The sequence below is a fragment of the Monodelphis domestica genome, chromosome 1 (genome assembly GCF_027887165.1).
Source record: "Monodelphis domestica isolate mMonDom1 chromosome 1, mMonDom1.pri, whole genome shotgun sequence".
Lineage (NCBI taxonomy): Eukaryota > Metazoa > Chordata > Mammalia > Didelphimorphia > Didelphidae > Monodelphis > Monodelphis domestica.
The window spans coordinates 205,231,533-205,253,708 of record NC_077227.1 but is presented as its reverse complement, the minus strand read 5'-3'; the positions used below and the strand labels follow the sequence as shown (position 1 = coordinate 205,253,708).

The 22,176-nt window shown below is 43.0% G+C and overlaps 1 protein-coding gene across 1 annotated transcript in view; it reads left to right on the top strand.

Moving 5' to 3' along the window:
• Positions 1–470: 470 nt before the first annotated feature.
• Positions 471–22,176, top strand: part of LOC100620032 (cytosolic phospholipase A2 delta) — a 37,926-nt gene continuing 16,220 nt past the window's right edge. Inside the window, exons 1-11 of the mRNA XM_056810324.1 lie at positions 471–601; positions 10,528–10,600; positions 11,732–11,868; positions 13,627–13,758; positions 14,761–14,801; positions 15,824–15,866; positions 17,183–17,246; positions 20,115–20,251; positions 21,178–21,288; positions 21,497–21,534; positions 21,731–21,866. Of these exons, the coding sequence (XP_056666302.1) occupies positions 557–601; positions 10,528–10,600; positions 11,732–11,868; positions 13,627–13,758; positions 14,761–14,801; positions 15,824–15,866; positions 17,183–17,246; positions 20,115–20,251; positions 21,178–21,288; positions 21,497–21,534; positions 21,731–21,866 (957 nt within the window). The 5' untranslated portion in view covers positions 471–556. The remainder of the gene's footprint in view (positions 602–10,527; positions 10,601–11,731; positions 11,869–13,626; positions 13,759–14,760; positions 14,802–15,823; positions 15,867–17,182; positions 17,247–20,114; positions 20,252–21,177; positions 21,289–21,496; positions 21,535–21,730; positions 21,867–22,176) is intronic.

Below are 22,176 nucleotides of genomic sequence, written 5' to 3'. Positions count from 1 at the left end.
TTGGTCACTAGTCGGATAAAATAGCCAAGGTCTGGTTTCTCCACTGGTCTGAGGGCAATCATGAGTGTGGGTTTTCCCATTGAGACCTAGGGCACAGAGATGCCCAGAGCAGCTCCCATCAGGGGCCTCAGTTTAGGAAGTTGCTTCAAAGGCTGGTACCAGAATGATCTTTACTCTCTAGCTCACCCTAGCTTCTGGTCTTTCCTCCCTTCCTTCTAGGTTACCCAGTGTGGACAGTTTTTTGGCTACATCTATCTCCCTTGTCAGCTCAGTCTTGGAAGTGGGGCTCCACCCTGGTGCCCTAGGGTGGTATCTCACAGTGCCGGGTAAATGAATCGTACTTTGGGGTGAAGCAAGGGGAAAGGCTCTCAAATGTGGGAGTCACCCAGAGGGTGGAGCCTCAAACCTGTTTATAGGACTCCTGATCCACTGAGGCCATCAGATTGAAGGTCCCATCCCTACCGGGCTGTCACAGCCTGCCACACACTTGGGGAGCAGCTATCCTTGTCAGCAGCTGATTGAAGAGTAGCTTCAGAGGCAGAGGGATTATTATGCCATGGAGAGCCTGGTGTCTGAGGGTCTGCCCTGCTCTCCTCACCAGGTAACAGTGCCTCCGAGCTCACCGATAGACCCTGGGTGCTTCTGGAAGGCTGGGCTCAGCTTAGACTGAGGGAAATTTCCAGCTGGCCTAAAGAAAGCAGGTCATGTGTCCTTGGCTAGGCTGAGGGCAGGTGCAGGATGTGAGACCTACTCTTCTCTGACCTGGGTTGGGTACAGTCAGTTGCTGGAGGGAAAATGTCCAGAGAGACTGTAATACTTTAAAGTGAAAGGATTGGAGGCAGAGATGCCAGGTGTGAGTTACCCAGGAGCCTTTCTTCTTCATTCGAGGTTGTCTGACAGCACATTCATGCTAAGATGCCTCCTACCTTCTGGAGAAAATTGGGAGGATTAGTCTCAGGGTGGTCAGCCTCTCCCACTGGGCTAGATTGGGGAATAGGCCATAGTTCGAGGGTCATTCTATGCATCCCAAGTTGCCACATGATTCTATATGACACTAAAAGTTAGTCACTCTAGCATGGAATAGTGGACAGAGTGCTGGGCTTGGGGACAGGGAGTTGTTGTTCAGTTGTCCAGGGATATTAAGAGACTTGCCTAGGGGCAACCAGGTAGCACAGTGGTTAGAGTACCAGTCTGGAATCAGGAGGACGTGGGTTCAAATTTGGTCTTCTTTAGTTATGTGACTCTGGACAAGTCACTTAACTCTGATAGCCTAGCCTTTGCTGCTCTTCTGTCTTAGTTGTGTTTTATTCTTCATGATTCCATTTGGAGTTTTCTAGGCAAAGAAACCAGAGTGGTTGACCATTTCCTTCTCCAGCTCATTTGATAGATGAGGAAACTGAGACAAGCAAAGTTAAGTAATTTCCCCAGGGTCACACAGCTGGATTTGAACTCATCTTCCTGATTACAGTCCTGGCGCTCTATCCACTGCACTGTCCAGCTGCCAAAGGAGTCAGGGACACCTTGGTTCAAATCCTACTTCTGACACTTAGCAGCAAAGTAATTATGAACAAGTCAATCTCTCTAAAATTTTTTTCTTTATTTGTGAAATGAAGATAATAATAATACTTGTAATACCTTCCTTATAAGGGTATTATGAGGCTCCAATAAGAAAATGTGCATAAGGCATTTTGCAAACTTAATAAAGCAAATTAGCCAGGTCTGTTATCACTATAATTAAAGGAACTGAAGCCAGAGTGTCAGGGGGACAAGACCCCATGGCTGTCCATGGTGCTAATGTCAGGTCTCACTCTCTTGTGGGAAAACTCTGCCATCTACCTCCCTGACTGTTGCAAACCCTGACTGAATGGGCAAGCAAACCCAAATGGTTTAATTAGATGGACTCAGAATGCAAGATATGTGACCCTATCTGTGAAATCATTAATGATGGCATAGCTTGATTAATTTCTCAATTCTGCCCTCTTTTTCTTGCTTTCTCTCTTCCTCTGTTCTTTCTCTCTGTGTCTCTCCTCTCCTCTGTGTGTATGTCTCCCTCTGTTTGTTTCTCTCTGTCTCTTCTGTGCATGTCTCTCTTTTTTGTTCTCTTTCTCTCTGTGCCCCATTCTCCTTCTTCCTTCCTTCCCTCCTTCCCTCCCTCCCTCCCTCCCTCCTTCCCTTCTTCTTTCTTCCTTCCTTCCTTCCTTCTTTCTTTCTTTCTTTCTTTCTTTCTTTCTTTCTTTCTTTCTTTCTTTCTTTCTTTCTTTCTTTCTTTCTTTCTTTCTTTCTTTCTTTCTTTCTTTCTTTCTTTCTTTCTTTCTTTCTTTCTTCTTTCTTTCTTTCTTTCTTTCTTTCTTTCTTTCTTTCTTCTTTCTTCTTTCTTTCTTTCTTTCTTTCTTTCTTTCTTTCTTTCTTTCTTTCTTTCTTTCTTTCTTTCTTTCTTCTTTCTTTCTTCTCTCTTAGAATCAATATTGTATATTGGTTCCAAGGCAGAAGAGCAGTAAAGGTTAGGCAATGGGGGGTTAAGTGACTTGCCCAGGGGTCACACAGCTGGGAAGTATATGAGGACAAATTTGAACTCAGGACCTCCCTTCTTTAGGTCTATCTCTCAATCCACTGAGCTACCTCGTTGCCCTCTAGTCTGTGCTGTTTCTGAAGCCTTTGGAGTCATGGAAGCTGTGCTTCGGGAATCTGAATTTAGAACTAATTACAGACAAATTGCTCTATTCTGGAGCCTAACTAGAAGTTTTGGTCACTGGGTATGAGAGTAGTGGGGGGTCCTAGTGATATTCCATAAAGGGAGGTGGGTAGGGATCTGTACCAGTGATAAAATGCATAATGTTAGAGCTGGAAAGAATTTTGTTCATCTGGTCTAACCTCATCTGGTCTAACCTCATTTTATAGAAGGGGAAACTGAGGCCCAGGGATAGTAAACGACTTGCCTAGGGGAAACCAGGTAGTACAGTGGTTAGAGTACTAGCCTGGAATCAGGAGGACATGGGTTCAAATTTGGTTTTCTTTAGCTATGTGACTCTGGACAAGTCACTTAACTCTGATAGCCTAGCCTTTGCTGCTCTTCTGTCTTAGAATTGATAGTAAGAGAGAAGATAAGGGTTTAAAAGGGTGGGGGAGTGCTTGCCTATAGTCACAGAGCCAAATAATTGTTAGAGAAAGGACTTCTGACTTCAGAACCAGAGTATTTTCTATTATAATGAGGTTCCTGTAGGGCTGGTCCTGCTCAAGACTGAGGTCCCTCTGCATCAGTAAGAGAGGAGGGGGAAAAGAGGTAGGAGGAGAACTTTGGGCAAAATGACTGGAGTGAGTCAGAGTCCTGATTCCGCCCTTTTCCCAATCAAGACTCCAGAAGAAAGGCAAAGGAAGGAGGAGGCTCTAGCCTCCTCAGGTATGACTGCCACAGCCAGGCTCCATGCTTCAGAGGCTCCCTGTCATGTCCGACCCTTCCTTTGTGGAATGTTTCTGACTGGATTCCATTCCCAAGCTCCAGAGGCTCCTGGGACTGAAGGGACATGCACTCCTAATAGCCAGCATCTACTTAGTGCTTGAAGGGCTGTGAAATGCTCTCCTTCGAATCTTACAACAATCCGGAGAAGTAGATGCTTTCGTTATTGGGGAAGCCAAGTGGTGCAGGAGATAGAGCTTGGGATGAGACCTGGGGAAGATTGGTTCAAATACTGCCTTGGACTCACTCTCTCACCATATAATCCTGGACAAGTCACTTAATCTCTATTTGCCTCGATTTCCCCAACTGTAAAGAAGGGATTATATTAGCCCCCACTGCCCAGGATTGTTGAGAGGATCAAATGAAATAATAATTGTCAAATGCCTAAGCCTTTAGTAAATAAACACTCTATAGGTGTGGAGTAGCTGGGTGGCTCAGTGAATAGTGGGTAGAGAGCCAGGCCTGGAGACAGGAGGTCCTGGGAACAAATCTGACCTCAGATACTTACTAGTTATGTGATCCTGGGCAAGTCACTTAATTTCTATTTAGGAGGCAAGTAGTTAGTTCAGTGGTTAGAGTACTGGGCTTGGAGACAGGAAGACTCACGTTCAAATCTGGCTCAGGTACTTACTAGGTGTGTGACCCTAGCCAAGTCACTTAACCTCTGTTTGCCTTAATCTACTTAACAAGGAAATGGCAAACCATTCCAGCATCTTTATCAATAAAATCCCAGGGATGATATTGGAATGATCTATATAGGTCCCAAAGAGTCAGACACAATTAAACAACAAAAGAAAACCGAGGTAGGTAGGTTGAGGGACTTGTCCAGGCTCACATGGCTTGTAACTGTCTGAAGTAACATTTGAACTCAGGTCTTTTTGTTTCCAACTATCGCTTGCTTGCTCTACTGTACCACCTACTTGCCAGTTAGCATGGCTACATTTACTTTCCCCTGCCTGTTTTTGGATCTGCCTCTATTGTTGGAATATGAGACTCAACCTAGATTGTGAGCTTCTTGGATCTAGGATCATACCTTCTACTTCTTGCCTACTAATAATAATTAGTGATATGTTTTGCATATGGCAGTCACTCTATAAACATTTGTTTGGCTGATTCCTTCCTTCCTTCCCTTCCTTCCTTCCTTCCTTCCTTCCTTCCTTCCTCCTTCCTTCCTTCCTTCCTTCCTTCCTTCCTTCCTTCCTTCCTTCCTTCCTTCCTTCCTTCCTTCCTTCCTTCCTTCCTTCCTTCCTTCCTTCCTTCCTTCCTTCCTTCCTTCCTTCTTTCTTCCTTTCTTTCTTTCTTTCTTCTTTCTTTCTTCTTCTTTCTTTCTTTCTTTCTTTCTTTCTTTCTTCTTTCTTTCTTTCTTTCTTTCTTTCTTTCTTTCTTTCTTTCTTTCTTTCTTTCTTTCTTTCTTTCTTTCTTTCTTTCTTTCTTTCTTTCTTTCTTTCTTTCTTTCTTTCTTTCTTTCTTTCTTTCTTTCTTTCTTTCTTTCTTTCCCTCTGCCTGGGTCTCTGTCTCTGTCTCCCTCCCTCCCAGGGTCACATAATTTTATAAGTATATGAGGCAGGGTTTGAACACAGGTCATATGATTCCAGATAGCTAAATTGCATGGTGGATAGAGCACTGGGATTAGAATCAGGAAGACATATTCATGAGTTTAAATCCAGCTTCAGACACTTAATAGCCATGTGACCCTGGGCAAATCACCTAACCCTGTTTGCCTCCGCTCCTCATCTGCAAAATGAGCTGGAGAAGGAAAAAGCTGGCAAACTACTGCAGTATCTTGGAGATGATTGAAATGACTCAACCAGCACAGGCCTTGTGATTGGACTTTGTGATGACACCTAGATTCTCAAGGAACCCGAGTGTTGAGCAAGACTCAAGAACAAAGATGAAAGTGTGGTTTCAGAGCCTGTGGGCTCAGCTCTGCTTACATTCCAGTGTCTACCAAGGGAAGCACTTTTAGACTTGTAAGACTTCTTGAAGCTTTTGGCTAGGTGTTATAATATTATTACTGAAATCTACTGTTAATTAAATGAGTAACCTGACCATCATGTATAGTATTGCCTTCATGGGAAATGACATAGCAAATTCCTTTAGACATTCCCTAGCCCCTAGACTGGTTCCCACTGTGAGCTGAGGTACCTTGGTGATTTCATCCAGTTCTTTTCTGCTGGGATGGGCTGATGGGACCCTGTCCCAGGATCCAGAAGAACAACTGGGCATTCAGTAAAGGAGCCTAGAACTGGCTCTGTAGTGAGTTATACAGGATGTCTGCTCCACTGGATTGGGTTAGAAGAATGGGTTCAGTCTCTTTTTTCCAGGTCAATTATTCCATCCTCCCTCCTACCCCAAGAGCAACCTAAATTTATAATACTTTTATTTTTGTTAAACCTTACCTTCCATCTTAGAATCGATACTGTGTTGGTTCTAAAACAGAAGAGCAGTAAGAGCTAGGCAATGGGGCTTAAATGACTTGCCCAGGGTCATACAGCTAGTAAGTGTCTGAGGCCAGATTTGAACCTAGGACCTCCCATGTTGAGGTCTGGCTCTCAATCCACTGAGCCACCCAGCTACCCCCTGAACACTTAAAAAAAAAAAAAAGGATAAATAGTCCCTGTGCCAGTCCTCTCCCCAGCCCAAGTCTGTAATTTTTTTGTATCTCTAATCTCAGGGACAAATGTCATGTAAATCATTGAGCATGTCCATCCATAAGCCTGAATTTCCATCACCAACTCCTCAATCCACCAAAGGACCAATGTCTTTGAGCCATGTTTCTCCTGCCTTTCTTCTCCTCAGAGACAGGACCTGGGGTCTACCCTTCCCTATTCCCTCCTTGAACTGTTCTGTGAGCATCCTGACTCCTTTTCTGTGACTCAGTGCAAAGACAGATAATCTATTTAACTCATATTGTACAAAAGAAGCAAATGGTCCCTAGAAGACGAGGTGGTTCTCTAACAGGTTGATTCCAAAGAAAGGGGCAGGTAAGTAGGTGAGTGTGTGAAGACTGGATCAATGCAGCTGGTGTTGTCTTTTTTTTTTAACCCTTACCTTCCATCTTGGAATCACTACTGTGTATTGGTTCCAAGGCAGAAGAGTGGTAAGGGCTAGGCAATGGGGGTTAAGTGACTTGCCCAGGGTCATGAAGCTGAGAAGTGTCTGAGGCCAAATTTGAACCCAGGACCTTCCATCTTGAGGTCTGGCTTTCAATCTACTGAGCTTCCCAACTGCCCCCTGTCTCTTTTTTTAAATGAAGAGAGAGTTTTTTGTATAACCCAAGGCCTCTTCTGTAAGGAGAGTTCCCTGACCCATTGTCCTAATGTATTGTGAATGCAATGAAGCAAAAGGCCAGAAAGAAATCATCAAATCTGGGGGGAAATGGATTTAGTATGACTTATCGATAGCTCTATCCATGTTCTTTCTTTCCTAAATATCTCAAGAGAGACTAGGCAGGGTATGGTGGTAGTCATGGTAGGATGGTAGGTTCAGGAAGAGATAGATGCCTCAGCCCCTTGCTGGGAAGAGGCAGTGGGGTAGGTAGAGTGGACAGAATGCTGGACCTGTAGTCAGAGATCTGAGTTTAAAATTCACCTCTGACACATTAGTTGGATGAGAACAGTTAGTCTCTCTGAGTCTCAGGTTCCTTATCTGTGAAATGGGGGTAATAATGTCAGTGTCCCTTACTTCACTAGGGTTGTAATATGGGTTTAAAAACAGCTGGTTCCAGGGAAAGAGCCCTTACTGCCTCTGAGGTCAGAGGAACCTTTTATGTGTCATATTCCAGCCCCAGATCTATACTCCCAGGATCCTAAATAATAGATGTAATCAGTCAAACAGGAGGCAGCTCAGTGGACAGAACACTGGACCTGGAGTCAGAAAGGTTTGAGTTCCCATCTGGTCCCAGATACTTACAAACTGGGTGACCCTGCCCAAGACACCTAACCTCTGTTTGCCTTAATCTACTGGAGAAGGAAACGGCCAACCATTTCAGTGTCTGCCAAGAAAATCAGTCTCGGTGAGTGAACAATAATCAGTCAACACCTACTATGTGTGCCAGGGGATACAAAGATAAAAAGAGATGAAATAACCTGTATGCATGTAAATAAGTGCAAGATTGGGGGGTAGAGGTAGGGAACATGCATTTATTAAGTGCTTACTATGTTCCATGGACTATGCTAAGTGCTTTGCAAAAAGGAGGGGAATATACATTTGCTAAGTTTCTGCCATGGGCCAAGTACTGTACTAAAGGCTTTACAAACATCATGGTAGTATCATGGGAAGGGGAACATCAGTGAGGGAGGAAGGAAAGACTTTATGTAGGAGGTGACACTTAAGCTTAGCATTTAAAAATAATATTTTATTTTTCCCCAATTACATGTAAAATTTTTTAAATATTCATTTAAAAAAATTGAGCTCCAAATCCTCTCCCCTTTTCTTATCTTCCTTCCCACCCTCCTTCCATTATTCCCTTCCCATCTCCCTCCACCCTGAGATGCAATCTGATATAGATTTTATTCTTGCAAACATGTAAAATATTTTCATGTTAGTCATTTTGTGGAAAAGAGGAGGAGGAGGAGAAGAAGTAGTAATGAAAAAGAAATGAAGAAGACACAAAGAGAAAAAGGAAGGAAGGAAGGAAGGAAGGAAGGAAGGAAGGAAGGAAGGAAGGAAGGAAGGAAGGAAGGAAGGAAGGAAGGAAGGAAGGAAGGAAGGAAGGAATAAGTGAAATATAATGTTTCAACCTGCATTTACACTCCATCGACTCTTTCTTGGAAGGCACAAAACCTGAAATTTTCAGATTTTTGGATTAGGAGGGTGAAATCAAAAGAAGACTCCATATTGTTCCATCGTTCCTAGAAGGTCAGTTGGCTCCCCAAAAGGAGAGGGAGCTGTAGTGTCCTGTAGAGTAAGAGTAGGGGGATGTCAGATCGGACTATCTCTTACAGAGGAGTTTGATCTACGTCCCTTCTCCCCAAATGAACCTGGGTCTTTCTGACATTATCTATCTCAGTCATGGCACACCTGTGGCATGGGTGCCAAAAAGGGCATGTAGAGCCCTCTCTGTGGGTACACCTGCCATTGCCCACCAGAGTTTGTTACTAGAAAGCCAGAAGGACTGGGGCAGAGCTGTTTCCCTCCTACTTTCCATGTGCCTGAGGACATTCTTCATTTCATCCGTCCCTCTGCTCAACAGCCCAATATCCTTCTCTGTCTGGGGTAAGGTGGGGGACTAGGGGGTGAGGTGGGGAGCGGGGCACAGCACTAAGTCTCTGGGAGGGTGGGGCATGGCACTTGTTCTCTGGGGGAGCAGACATGGCACTGAAATTGGGGGGGGAAGGGCCTGGCACTCCGTCTCTAAAAAGTTTGCCATCACTGATCTATCTTCTCCCCACATTATCACTTCTCTGGAAGAAGTTGGGCTTTTCTGGTCCTGTCCTTCTAGGACAGGCACCTCCAAGTGAGATCAGCACCTCAAAGGGTGGTCAGTACCTTTGCCCAAGTTCTACTCTGAGCCAAGGTTTTGGACCTAATTTTCCTTAATGATCTCTTGAGGGATCTCGACTTGGAATCAACTTCTTCTTGATGAGTTTGGCTTTGGGAATCTGTGTGACTGGGAGGGGATCAGACTGAATATTTTTGGAAACCATAAAAACTGAGCCAGTTTGTTCTTTTGATTGAGGGCTCCCAAGCAGCAAATGCCGCTCAGTCTTTCTGGATCATTAATCACCACAAATTGAGGAAGGAGCCAACCACATTAGGATGCTCACATGCCCACCCTAATGGAACAGGAAGCTGGCTGGCATGGTGGGGCCACTCCCAGGGCCAAATCTTCCTGATCTTACCAGCCGAAGGCTCTCTAAGCCATGAGCCACCCCTGGAGTTTCTTCTATTGCACTTGGAAGGGGAAGAAGGGAGGGTGCACTATGCCTAGAGGAGGGTGGAGACAGCAGCAGCTTAAGAGTGTATGGCTTGTGCTGGGACAATGACAGTCTTGTTTGGGCAGGTTCTTGGAGCAGGAAGGAAGGTAGTAGTAGGTCAGGAGAAAAACTGACACATTTGAAATTCAGGTTAATAAATATGAAGAACACAAGGGAGTGACTTAAGCAGAGTGTCTGGGTATAAAGAGATCAACAGTAGCTGAAAGAAATTGGTGCCTATTTGCCAGTGATGAGCATGTGTTTTTAAATTTAATTTAATTTTAAAAATATTTTAATTGTTTTTAGTTATATGTAAAACAAATCTTGACAATTAAAAAAAAAAACAAAACCCTTACCTTCTGACTTAGTTCTAAGGCAGAAGAGTGGTAAGGATTAGGCAACGGGAGTTAAGTGCCTTACCCAGGGTCATACAGCTAGGAAACATCTGAGGCCAGATTGGACTCAGGATCTCCCATCGAGGTCTGGCTCTCAATTCACCAAGTCACCTAGCTGCCCCCTAAAAACCTATACTCTTAAGAGAGAAATATGGGAGACATATATATATATATACATGTATATATATATATATATGTATGTATATATATATACATATATATATATATGAAGAGATAGAATAGAACTTGGAGATCAACTAGTCTTCACTTTACAGATGAAGAAACTGAGACCCAGTGTTATGACTTGTCCAAAGTTAAAACTAAGGTAGCTAGGTAGCACAGCAGATAAAGCATTGAGATAAAGCATTGAGTTCAGAATCAGGAAGACTCATCTTCCTGAGTTCAAATCCAGCTTTAGATACTTATTACCTGTGTGATCCTGGGCAAGTCACTTCCCCCTGTTTGCCTCAGTTTCCTCATCTGTCAAATGAACTGAAGAAGGAAATTGCAATGCACTCCAGTATCTCTGCCAAGAAACACCAATGGGGTCATAAAGAGTGGGACACAACTGAAAACCAACTGAACAAAGGTTAGAACTTGGGAAGGAAGCCTCAGGAGATCCCTTGGACTTGGAATAGCTGCCATAAGTCTGCACCCAAGAGAGTTCTCCAGAGAGCAGAGAATCTCTTGGCAAGCTCTACCTCTTTCTTGGCTTGGCATATAATTGGAAGGAGACTTATTTACATTGTTTCCCTTTTAGGATGAAGCCTCTACCTGCTGCCAGCTCTCTGTGAGGATCCTGGAAGCTAGGAATTTGTTCCAGGCTGACTTACGTAAGTAGCTCACCTCTAGGTTTCCAAGGAGGGACAGTCTTACTCTAGTTTGAGTTGCCTCTGGGAGAAGACTTCTGGGCTGATGATATTATTTTTCTTTTCCCTTCAGAAGCAGTTCATTTTCCTTAATTTTTTCCTTTATTTTTAAAAACCCTTACCTTCTGTCTTGGAATCAATACTGTGTATTGGTTCCAAGGCAGAACAAGTGACTTGCCCAGGGTCATACAGCTGGGAAGTGTATGAGGTCAGTTTTGAACTCAGGATCTCCCATCTTTAGATTCAGGTCATGGTCCTTTTTTTTGCCTCAGCAGACAATCTCTGTGGATTGCTGCCAACAACAACAAAAAATTTCTCTTAGGGAAGACAGGTGGCTCAGGGGATGGAGAACCAGGATCCAAATGGAAAGTCCTGGGTTCAAATCTGTCTTCAGACACTTCCTAGCTGTGTGACCCTGGACAAGTTCCTTAACCTCAATTGCCCAGCCCTTACTAATCTGCCTTGGAACCAATATTGTATTGATTCTAAGATGGAAGGTAAGGGTTTAAAAATAAACCACTTGCTTCCTAGGAACTTTGTGATCTTTTTTCATTCATCTGATTAACCAGTTAATTGGTAAACATTTATTAAGCACAAGGCAGCTAGGTGATGTAGTGGACAAAGAACTAGACTTGGGAGATGGGGTGCCCGGGGTTCAAATCTGATCTCAGACGCTTCCCAGCTGTGTGACCCTGGGCAAGTCACTTGACCCCCATTGCCTAGCCCTTACCACTCTTCTACCCTTGGAACTGATACACAGTATTGATTCTAAGACAAAAGGTAAGGGTTTAAAAAACCAACTTAATTTAAAAACCTTATCTTCTGTCTGAGAATCAATACAATATATCGGTTCCAAGGAAGAAGAGGGGTAAGGACTAGGCAATGTGGATTAAGTGACTTGCCCAGGGTCACAAAAGTAGAAGAATATCTGAGGTCAGATTTCAACTCAGGACCTCTTGTCCCTAGGCCTAGCTCTCAATCCACTGAGCCCCCTAGTTGTCCCTATAATGGGGGTTTTAAATGGAACCTAGGGAGAGGCTGCTCTCAGGTCAACAGGGTATGATCTTGACATCCTGTTCTCTTCCTTTGTGGCAGTAAGTCATTCTGACCCATATGTGGTCTTACAGCTGCCAACAGCTTCAAGAACCAAATTTAAGACCCAAATTGTCTCCAATTCGAATCACCCCACTTGGAATGAGACCTTCAGCTTCCGGATCCAGAGGCAGGTCAAGGTAAAGACCAGACCCCAAAGGAAGCAACTTGGCTCATAGCTTTTTCTGGAAAGTTGGGGTACCTCTTCAACATCCCACTTTGGGGGGGCATAGGCCATACCCAGTATATGGGACTGGAAGGGATGAGAGGGTCTCTCTAGTGGCCTCTGCCACAAGGTGAGGCTCCTTAAAAGGGGCTGGGGCAAAGAGGATAGCTGTCATTCATGTCATATCATATAGTACTTTAGAGGTTTCAGAGAGTTTTACATATATTTCCTCATTTGATCTCCACAAAAACCCAATGAGAAATTGTGACAACTATTATTATCCCCTTTGCCAGATGAGGAAACTAAAGCTGAGAGATGTTAGGATCCATATATGCATGTCTGTATATGTTTTCATGTTTATGTGTCCTCATTTGTACATAGAGTTACAGATTTTATAGTTAATGGAACTAGAAAGATCATTTAATCCAACTCTTTCATTTTTATAGACTTCTGGGCTTGACATCAGAACTTAAATCTTGTCTCACACACTTAGTTGTTTGATTCCATTTAACAACTCTCCTTCCATTTCCTCATCTATAAAATGAGGGTAGGATCTGATGCCCTCTAAGGACCCTTATGGTTTCAATCCCATGTTTCTTGGAGACAAAATGGCTTATTGGATCTAAGAGCTGGAAGGGATCTTAGAGAACATCTAGTCCAGTGGTGGCAAACCTTTTAGAGGAGTGGGTGATGCCTCAGGTGTGTGTGGAGAGGGGAAAGGGAGCAGCCCTGCCCTGCATTCCTTTGGCTTTCTAGTAATGAACTCTGGTGAACTCCTTGCTGGGGCAACAGTGGGCATGCCTACAGAGAGGTCTCTGAGTGCCCCCTCTGGTATCTGTGTCGCAGGTTCACCACCACAGATCTAGTCCGTCATTCTCATTTCATAGATAAGGAAAATGAGGTCCAGGGCTATGGCCTGCTCAGTAGAACTCAGTGCCTCTAAGTCCAGAACTAGTGCCTGTTCTTCTCCACTATGCCAACTCCCAATGGTTACAGCTACTCTAACTCAGTTCCCATCTGGTGTTCCTCCCTCTAAGATCCAGGTGGGCAGCCAAGAGATGAGCTCTGCTAACTCTCAGAGGGAACAGTTCTGATTCTAGGGATTCAGCCTGATATTGACAAGCAGGGTGGCAGTGTTATATCCCTGGCCACCTAGGCTGAAAAAGCTGGGGTTCAAACTGATTGCTAGATAGGGGGTTGAGCATTTAGGGGGGAGGGAAAAGGAGGATTCTTTGCCACTACTGGACATAGCTGAACCAGTGACTCCAGAAGGGGAGCTCTGTCCCTTTCATTGTCCTGTTTGGACAAGGTCATCCAGTTAGATATGTGTTGTGTTTGTCTAATATTTGCCTTGTCTTGTTTATCATATATACATATGTATATCACCATGCACACTTATTTCTCTGTCCATTCATTCATCTGTCTATCTATCCATCCATCTATCTGTATATCTATCTATCTATCTATCTATCTATCTGTCTGTCTGTCTATCTATCCATCTAACAACCCACCCATCTATCTATTTATCTATTTCCATCTGTCTATTTATCTATCTTCCATTGATCTATGTATCTATCTATATGACTGGCTGTTTGTCTATCCATCCATCCACCCATCCACCCACCCATCTCTCTCTCTCTCTCTCTCTCTCTCTCTCTCTCTCTCTCTCTCTCTCTCTCTCCCCACCTCTATCTCATTTATGTCCCCCAAATATTTTCTCCTGGGTCTACAGAATATTCTGGAGCTGAAAATCTATGATGCAGACTTAGTCACAAAAGATGATGTCCTTTTCACTGTGTTTTTTGATACCATTGAAGTCAGCCCTGGCAAACCCATCCGAAAGATTTTCTCTCTGAACCCTCAGGTAAAGGGGCATTGGAGTTCTTGGGGAAAGAGTTTCAAGGAGGGGAGGGGAAGTTAGGCAACAATATCATCTCTGCTTTTCCCCATCCATCATCATAAAGTAGAAGAATTTGGTCTGGTGACGTGGAAGATATGGAATCCTGTAGGGTCTCTCTAAAGACATGTGTTTATAGGGTGTGTTTGGTGTGTCCAGGAAAACCCTGGATATCTCAAAGGAATTAGCATTATGTGTCTCATTCTGGTTTCTAGTTTAAAGTTAAGTTTAGTTTTTCATTTACAAATTGTCCAATTTTTAGGTTTTTCAAAATTCGGTATATAAAGATGATTTATTTTATATATGAATTGAGAGGCAATTGTGGAATCGTTATTAGAAAATTGACTGCAGAGGGCAGCTAGGTGGCTCAGTGGATTGAGAGCCAGGGCTACAGATGGAACGTCCTGGGTTCAAATCTGGTCTCAGACACTTCCCAGATGTGTGGACCTGGGCAAGTCACTTAACTCCCATCAATACATAGTATTGATTCTAAGACAGAAGGTATGGGTTTAAAAAAATGAAAATTTACTTAAGAGCTAAGGAAAACTGAGTTCAAGTCTTGCCTCTGATGCATACTGTTGTATGACCCTGAACTTAATATCTGAGTGTTCTAGTTAACTCTCTAGACTGCAAGTTCTAGGAAAGATGCTAGGGAGCCCACCTTGATAGAGGGAGTTTCTTCATCTGAGAGGTTTCCTATATCAATGAAATCACAGGTCTAGTCCCTATCACTATGACTGAACATTTAATAAATGTTCATTAAAAAAATTAAATTTCCTAGGAGCACAGCCTAATGCACGTAGCTATGGGTCCCTCCCATTGTCCTGTTTGGCACTTGAAGATACCACCCAGCCCCTGGCACATAATTGGCACTTAGTGAATGTTGATTGATTGCTAGATAGGGGGCTGAGCCTTTGGGGTGGGGGAAGGAGGATTCTTTCATCTGTTCCTTTCCTTTTGGGTTTTCAGGGACAGGAGGAGCTGGAGGTAGAGTTCCTGCTGGAGGAAATGTGAGTACATGTGGCATACAAGTGGGATAGAAAGCCTGGGATACATGATGGAACAGAAGGCAGAGACTATTTCTGATTGAGATCCCTCCAGCCTGTCCCAGATCTCCAGTTTCCTTCTGGACACCCAAGTGTATCTGTGCATCAAAGGGTAGTGCTGACACCTGGATTTCCCCAAAGATCTCTTCCCTTGGAGTCCTTGACTGTAGCAAAAAGTCTGGATCTGGCTTTTTCTTTTCTTTTTTTTAGGGAGTGATTAGGTGATGTAGTGGATAAAATAGTGGACTTAGTGTCAAGAAAACTCCGGTTTAAATCATTCCTTAGACACTAGCCTCTTAGCCTTGGTTTTTCTCAACTCTAAAATGGGGATAATAATAGCACCTCCCTCATAGTAGTGTTGTTAGGATATAAAAAGGTAACATGTAAAAAGTGCTTTGTAATCCTTGAGGTGTTATGTAAGTGCTAGCTGGCTACCATTTTGGTGGTGGAGAGGGTTTTTGTTTTTATTGTTCAGTCACATCCAATTCTTTGGGGTTTTCTTAACAAAGATAATAGAGTGGTTTGTTGTTTCCTTCTCCGGCTCATTTTACAGATGAGAAAACTGAGGCAAATAGGATGAGGTGTCTTGCACAGGGTGACACAGCTAGTAAGTGTCTAAGGGCAGGTTTGACCTCGGGGAGATGAGTTTTCCTGCCTGCAGGTCTGGCACTCTGTGTATTGTGCCATCTAGCTGTTCATAGGAGAGTAGGAGAGTTGTTTCAAAACCACCTGCTGTTTGGACAGAACTCCCTTGGCATATACTCAATATAGAGCCTTTCTTGCTTAGACCTCTGACAACCTGGGTAGCCCCTCATTAAGTCCCTCACTACTGGATTTATTGCCCATTTGGGATAGGAATGACCCTCCTTGGCACTGGAGCTCTCTCAGTCTCTGGGAAATCTTTGGCTCAGGTCAGGGTAAGGAGGGTTTACTTTGCTTCCCATTCTCATTTCCTTATCTGATTCCAGATGTTTTTATCTCTACAGATCAGATTCTTCAGAAAACCTCATCACCAACAAAGTCCTTGTGGTAACCAGATTGCGGGGGCTTTCTCTAGGAAGAGCAGGAATCAGAACTGGGGGTTTGAGATGCCACAACAAGGAGGCTTGATGGTCAGGGCGGGTCCTTAAGGCAGGAGGGTGAAACTGGAGGCTGAAATGTTCTCTATCCCATCCATCTCTCCAACTCAGACATGGATTCAAAATGGCGGGGTCTGAGCAGGCCCACTCACTTGACCCCAGGGATATGCCAGCAAATGTTTAACAACCATCTCACTGGAGACGAGAAATGTACCCCTTACATACTTTTAAACTGAATCTGCATTATTGACCCTGCCTTAGGTTTGGATCATCAACAAAGCTATATACCAAGCCATGATTTGTTGTATACCCATTTCTGAGGCGTAGATGCTCACAATTAAAGTGTGAAAATTAGTTTTTTTGTAGCCTCCTGTTTGCCACTGGAGCAGAGATGGAGGGAGGAGGTTGAGACACATAGGGATATCCTTGTGAGAGTTGTTGGAAGTGGAGCTGGGAATTCCAAGTGGCTTCAAGGTCTCTACACTTCCCCATCAAACTTGGGATCACTTACTCAAGAGATCATCTGATTAAACCTTTTTCTTTAGGAATATGACATCCTAGAATCACAGAATATTTTATTCCCATCCTGTAGATGAGCCAGTCAAGGCCTGTCCCAACCAATCGTACTTCCATTCTTAAGAACTTGGGGAAGGGGGCAGCTGGGTAGCTCAGTGGATTGAGAACCAGGCCTAGAGACGGGAGGTTCTAGGTTCAAATATGACCTCAGCCACTTCCTAGCTGTGTGACCCTGGGCAAGTCACTTGACCCCCATTGCCTACCCTTACCACTCTTCTGCCTTGGAGCCAATACACAGTATTGACTCCAAGACAGAAGGTAAGGGTTAAAAAAAAAAAAAGAACTTGGGGGTGGGGTGGCTATTGTAACTCCTCTCTATGCTGGTTTGGAGTTGGCCAACTTAGGGAAGCCATGAAGCATGGCCACCAGGTGGGAGTATGATTCCATTTTTTTACCACCGCTTACTGGTAGGGCAAAGTAATGGTGTTGGGAAATGAGGGATGGAGAGCTGGGGATGGTTTAGGCATGCTAAAAGACTCTTCCTCCACTCTTGGAGAATTAACCAAGCCATTCTTTTGGTGTACAGAATACTGAGGGAGGAGGCTTAGAGGCAGCTTGTTTTTGGAGACTAACCAGCAATTATTCTCTTTTTCATGTCTGGATTTGGGGGCAGGAAGGACATAGTTCTTAGAGTAGGGTGATGGGGAGAACCAGGCCTGACCCACTTTCCCACTACATTATCTGTTCTAGGCTCGGGAGCTATCCTGCCTCACTGTGAAGGTGGACAAGACGGGGAGCACCGCCATTGTCACAGGTGAGCCCTAAATCATGCCCAGAACCCCACCCCCACCCCCAGAACGTGGGAGTGATAGTCCTGGCGTGTTCCACCTCATTTGGAAAACTGAATATGAGTCTGAGCCCTTCATTTCAGGATTCTACTGATAAGCTCAAGTGCACCCAAAGGACAATGACCTGAAATCAATCAATAATTATTATTTTTGTATAATTTAGAAATATATAAAATAATAAAAATAAATTTATTATATTAAAAATAAATCATATACAATAATAAAAATCATTTACCTATTGCAGGGTAGCTGGGTATAGAGAGCCAGGTCTGGAGACAGGAGATCCTAGGTTCAAATGTAGCCTCAGACACTTCCTAACTGTGTGACTCTGGGCAAGTCATTTAACTTCAATTGACTATCTTACTGCTCTTATGTTTTGGAACTAATACTTAGTATTGATTCTATGACAGAAAGTATGATTTTTTTTTAATTGGACAGGTTAGATTAAAATTTTCTTTTGTACTTATTGAGTCCTGTTCATTTCAAATGATAAGGTTTGAACAAGATGAGGGACTTGCTCATTCTGCATTATGTGCACCACAAGAAAACTCCAAATATCCTAATATCTTAGGCCCGGTGGATTGGAAGAGGAGGTCCTCTTGCTTGTCCATTTTGCCCACCAGATCGGTGTTCATTTGGCATTTTCCTATAAGATTACATCAAAGATGTTGTAGGTACGGCAAAACCTGATTGTTTGGATATCTTAAGGCTGGAATGAAAGTATGGCTCCTTAGTCACTGAGTACCGACTGATGAAAGCTTTCACAAAGTTCAAAAATTGACCAGAGAGATCTCTAGGCAGTAGCAGTGTTGAATTTTAATAAGAAACTTTGATATTAAAAAATTTAAATAACAATTCAATTTTTTCTAAGCTTGTATCATTTTTTACTTTCAAAGTTATTAAACCTTAAAACTATGATAAGACTTTTGTCTGTGCCATATGTATCATTTTATAATAAATATATTTATTGTTGTTCAGTTGTTTTAGTGATGTCTGACTCTTGGTGACCTCATTTGAGGTTTTCTTGGCAGAGATACTGGAGTGACTTGCCATTTCCTTCTCCAGCTCATTTGACAAATGAGGAAACCAAGGCAAACAGAGTTAAGCAACTTGCCCAGAGTTGCATAGCTAGGAAGTGTCTGAGGTCAGATTTGAACTCAGGAAGATGAATCTTCCTGACTCTAGGTCCAACATTCAATCTACTGCACTACATAGCTGCCCATATATAATTCCTACTATAAGCATATTGTATGTAAAATATGCCTTATATAGACTACATATTTAATTATACAATGTACATATAATATGTACATATAATACATTATATGCAAACATAACATAACATAACATAACATAACATAACATAACATAACATAACATAACATAACATAATATAATATAATATAATATAATATAATATAATATAATATAATATAATATAATATAATATAATATAATATAATATAATATAATATAATATAATATAATATAATAGGTAGTGCAATGATTACAGTGTTGGGCCTGGAGTCAGGAAGACCCAAGTTCAAATTTGACCTTAGATACTTCTTTGCTGTGTGATCTTAGATGAGTCATTTTAACCTTTGATTGCCTAAATGTTTTCATCTGTCAAATAAACTAGAGAAGGAAATGACAAATCACTACAATATCTTTGCCAAGAAAACCCCAAATGATGTCATGAAGAGTCAGACACGACTGAAACAACTTGAATAGTAACAATACAATATTTAAATTAAATATTCAATAATACAATAAATATATTATTTATACAATATACCTTGTATATATTAAATATACACAACATATCTTGTATATACTATATATGTAATACATACCACTTTTTGTATATACAATATACCTTGCATATATAATATATACACATTTCTATATACTGTGAATATATATACTATATTATATATACAATGCATAAAATAACTATACATATACAATATATTGTATACATTATATTTAAACAATATATCTTGAGGATATGTAAATCTATCTTATATATACTATATCATAGATGATATATATTACATTGAAACATATAATAAATATGTATTATATATACTGTATATATGTCACAAATATGTCTTATTTATACTATGTCCATACACAATAAATATATCTGTAAAATATATACAGTAACTATATCATATATGCAATAAAAAGAAAGTTATTTCTTGGGGGAGGGCACTAAGATAGGAGGTTTGGGAGCTGACCCTTGAGCTGATCCAGGAGATAAGCAGAGGTGAGGCAGAAGTCCATTCTAGGACTAGAGAAGAGTCTGTGTAAAGACCTACAGGAGGAGTTTGTATTTTTCCCATTAGCCAATAGGGAGTCACTATATTTCTAGCAGGGGAGTAAAATGGTTAGATCCGGGCTTTAGGAATATCCCTGGTCTCCAAGAGAGTCACTGAACTCCGTTTGCCTCGGTTTCCTCATCTGTCAAATGAGCTGGAGAAGGAAATGACAAACCGCTCCAGTATCTTTGCCAAGGAAATTCCAAGCAAGGTCGTGAAGAGCTGGACATGACTGAAAATGACTGAACAGGGACAATTTTACAAATGATCAAACTGAGCCTCAGGGATGCTAAATGACTTGCCGGTCATCAGACAGCCAGCAAGTGCCAGAAACGGGGTCTCTTCTTCCCTGAAGGTTCTCATCTTTTCCTTTACACCGTGCTGCCCCTCCATCAGGCAAAAAGGGTCCCAAATAGCTAACGTGGGCAAGGCTGGGGTGAGAGTGTGTTGTCTTCTTTAAGGTAAGGAGCAATGCAGACCCAGTCTCTGAACCTCCCCACCTTCTTTCCTCAGAGAAGGATGACCTGGAGCTGACCCTGAAGGGATCCTATGAGGACACTCAGACTTGCACACTGGGCTCTGGCACGGCCGACTCCTTCCTCTTTCACTATATAACAGCCCAAGAGACAGAGATGAAGGGACGCCTGAAGGTAGGTCCTAGTTACTTGGAATAACTCCTCTCCCCACAACACCTAATCTATTAGGAGGTGTATGGGATAGAGTGCTGCTCTTGGGATCACAAAAGACCTGTGTTTGAATCCTGTCTCAGATCCATCTTAGCTAGGTGGCCTTGATTTAAAACAACAACAACAACAACCCTTACCTTCTGTCTTAGAATCAACATTGTGTTTTGAGAATTACTCTCAATTACTGTGTATTCATTCTAAGGTAGAAGAACGGTAAGGGCTAGGCAATGGGTGACTTGCCCAGGGTCACAGTTAACAAGCATCTGAGGCCAGATTTGAACCCAGGACCTCCCATCTCTGAACCTGGCTCTCCATCCATGGAGCCACCCAGCTGCCCCCTTGATTTTTAAAAATGTGTAAATAATAGCTAAAAATGACAGAGTGCTTAAAGTTTACAAAATGCTTTACATATATTATTTCACTTGATTCTCACTACCATCCTGAGAGGTGGATTCTGTTACTGTTCTATTCTCTTATTCTATTCTATATAGATGCTCCATTTTATAGATAAAGAAACTGAGGCATCAAGAGGTTAAGTGACTTACCCAGAATCACATAGTGAGTGTCTGAGGTAACATTTAAACCGAGGCCTTCTTGACTCTAAGTCTAGTGTCTATCTATAACCAAAATCCCTTCTTACTCTAAAGCTATGGCTCTCTGATCCCTCTTGCTTTCACATTGTTGAAGCTGGCTGGTCCAAGCTTGTCTTTCCATTGGCTGGTGGGGGTGGCAGGTATTTCCTGCTAGCTCAGAGGTGACTAAAGGGATGGAGGTACCTGCTGGTCCTGTCTGATGGGTAACAAGGGTTGAGGAGGCTCCCTTAGAAGTCTGGCATAGATGGGGTCTTGCCTTCTCTTGACAGCTACTGGAAGGTCCCTTTTTTCCCCCAGAGCCTCGCCGCTGGTAGAGGGGATGAGGACACCCCTCCCGAGAACCTCACTGTGCCCTTGAAGTCCCTGCCTGTAGGGAAGGAGGTGGCCGTCGATGTTCCTGCCCCAGATGTAAGCAGCTTCCTGGAAGGGATTCTCTTGCTGGTGGCCAGTTACTAGGGGGGTTGTGATGAGATTGGTACCATGAGGATATGGAGGGAAGGGGTGGATCCTGGGCTCCAAGAAAAGCAGAATCGTGGGAACACGCAGTACCCAGGGTGGCTCTAATCTAAAGTGGATGACTTTTATAAATGAGCACCATTCTATCCCTTGTGTATAGGCTACAGCACTGAAGTTGAAGCTCAGGGCTGATTCTTGGTAAGGAACCACTGATGGGGTCCATAGAAGCCACTGGAGGATGGGGGGCAGAGAATAAGGAGCGGGAGAAAAGATATGGGAGAGAATGGCCAGCTGGAGGCTGGACACATAGACTTCTCTTAGCAGGGGCTCAGAGAGGCCCTGGGACTCTAAGAGGCCCAAGGGATTCACTTTCTCCTTTCTATCCCTTTCACAGCTCTGAGAAGCTGGCTGTGCGCCTGGGCTTCGGGCTGTGCCAGGAGGAGCAGATGTTCCTGAAGAAGAGGAAGCAGGTGGTGGCCAAAGCCTTGACACGGATTCTGCAGCTGGAGAATGAGCTGCAGGAGGATGAGGTCTGAGGGCTGAACTGGGCTGGATTGGTTAAGGGGCTGTTGGTTTTCTCCCATCATCCCAAGCTCTGGGGATGGGAGATGCCCATAGAGGACAGGTTCACATTTCGGTGCTGCTCTTAGAATTAGGGAAGCCTAAGTTTAAAATTGACAAGGACTTTGGGAGGTCAGCTAACCCAAACCCTGCATTTGATATAGAAATCAATTAATCTAGCCATCAGTCAAAAAGCATTCATTAAATACCTATTGCCTGCCAGGTATTGCGATCTGTGTGAGGGATGCAAAGACAAAAATGAAAGTCTCTGGTCTCGAG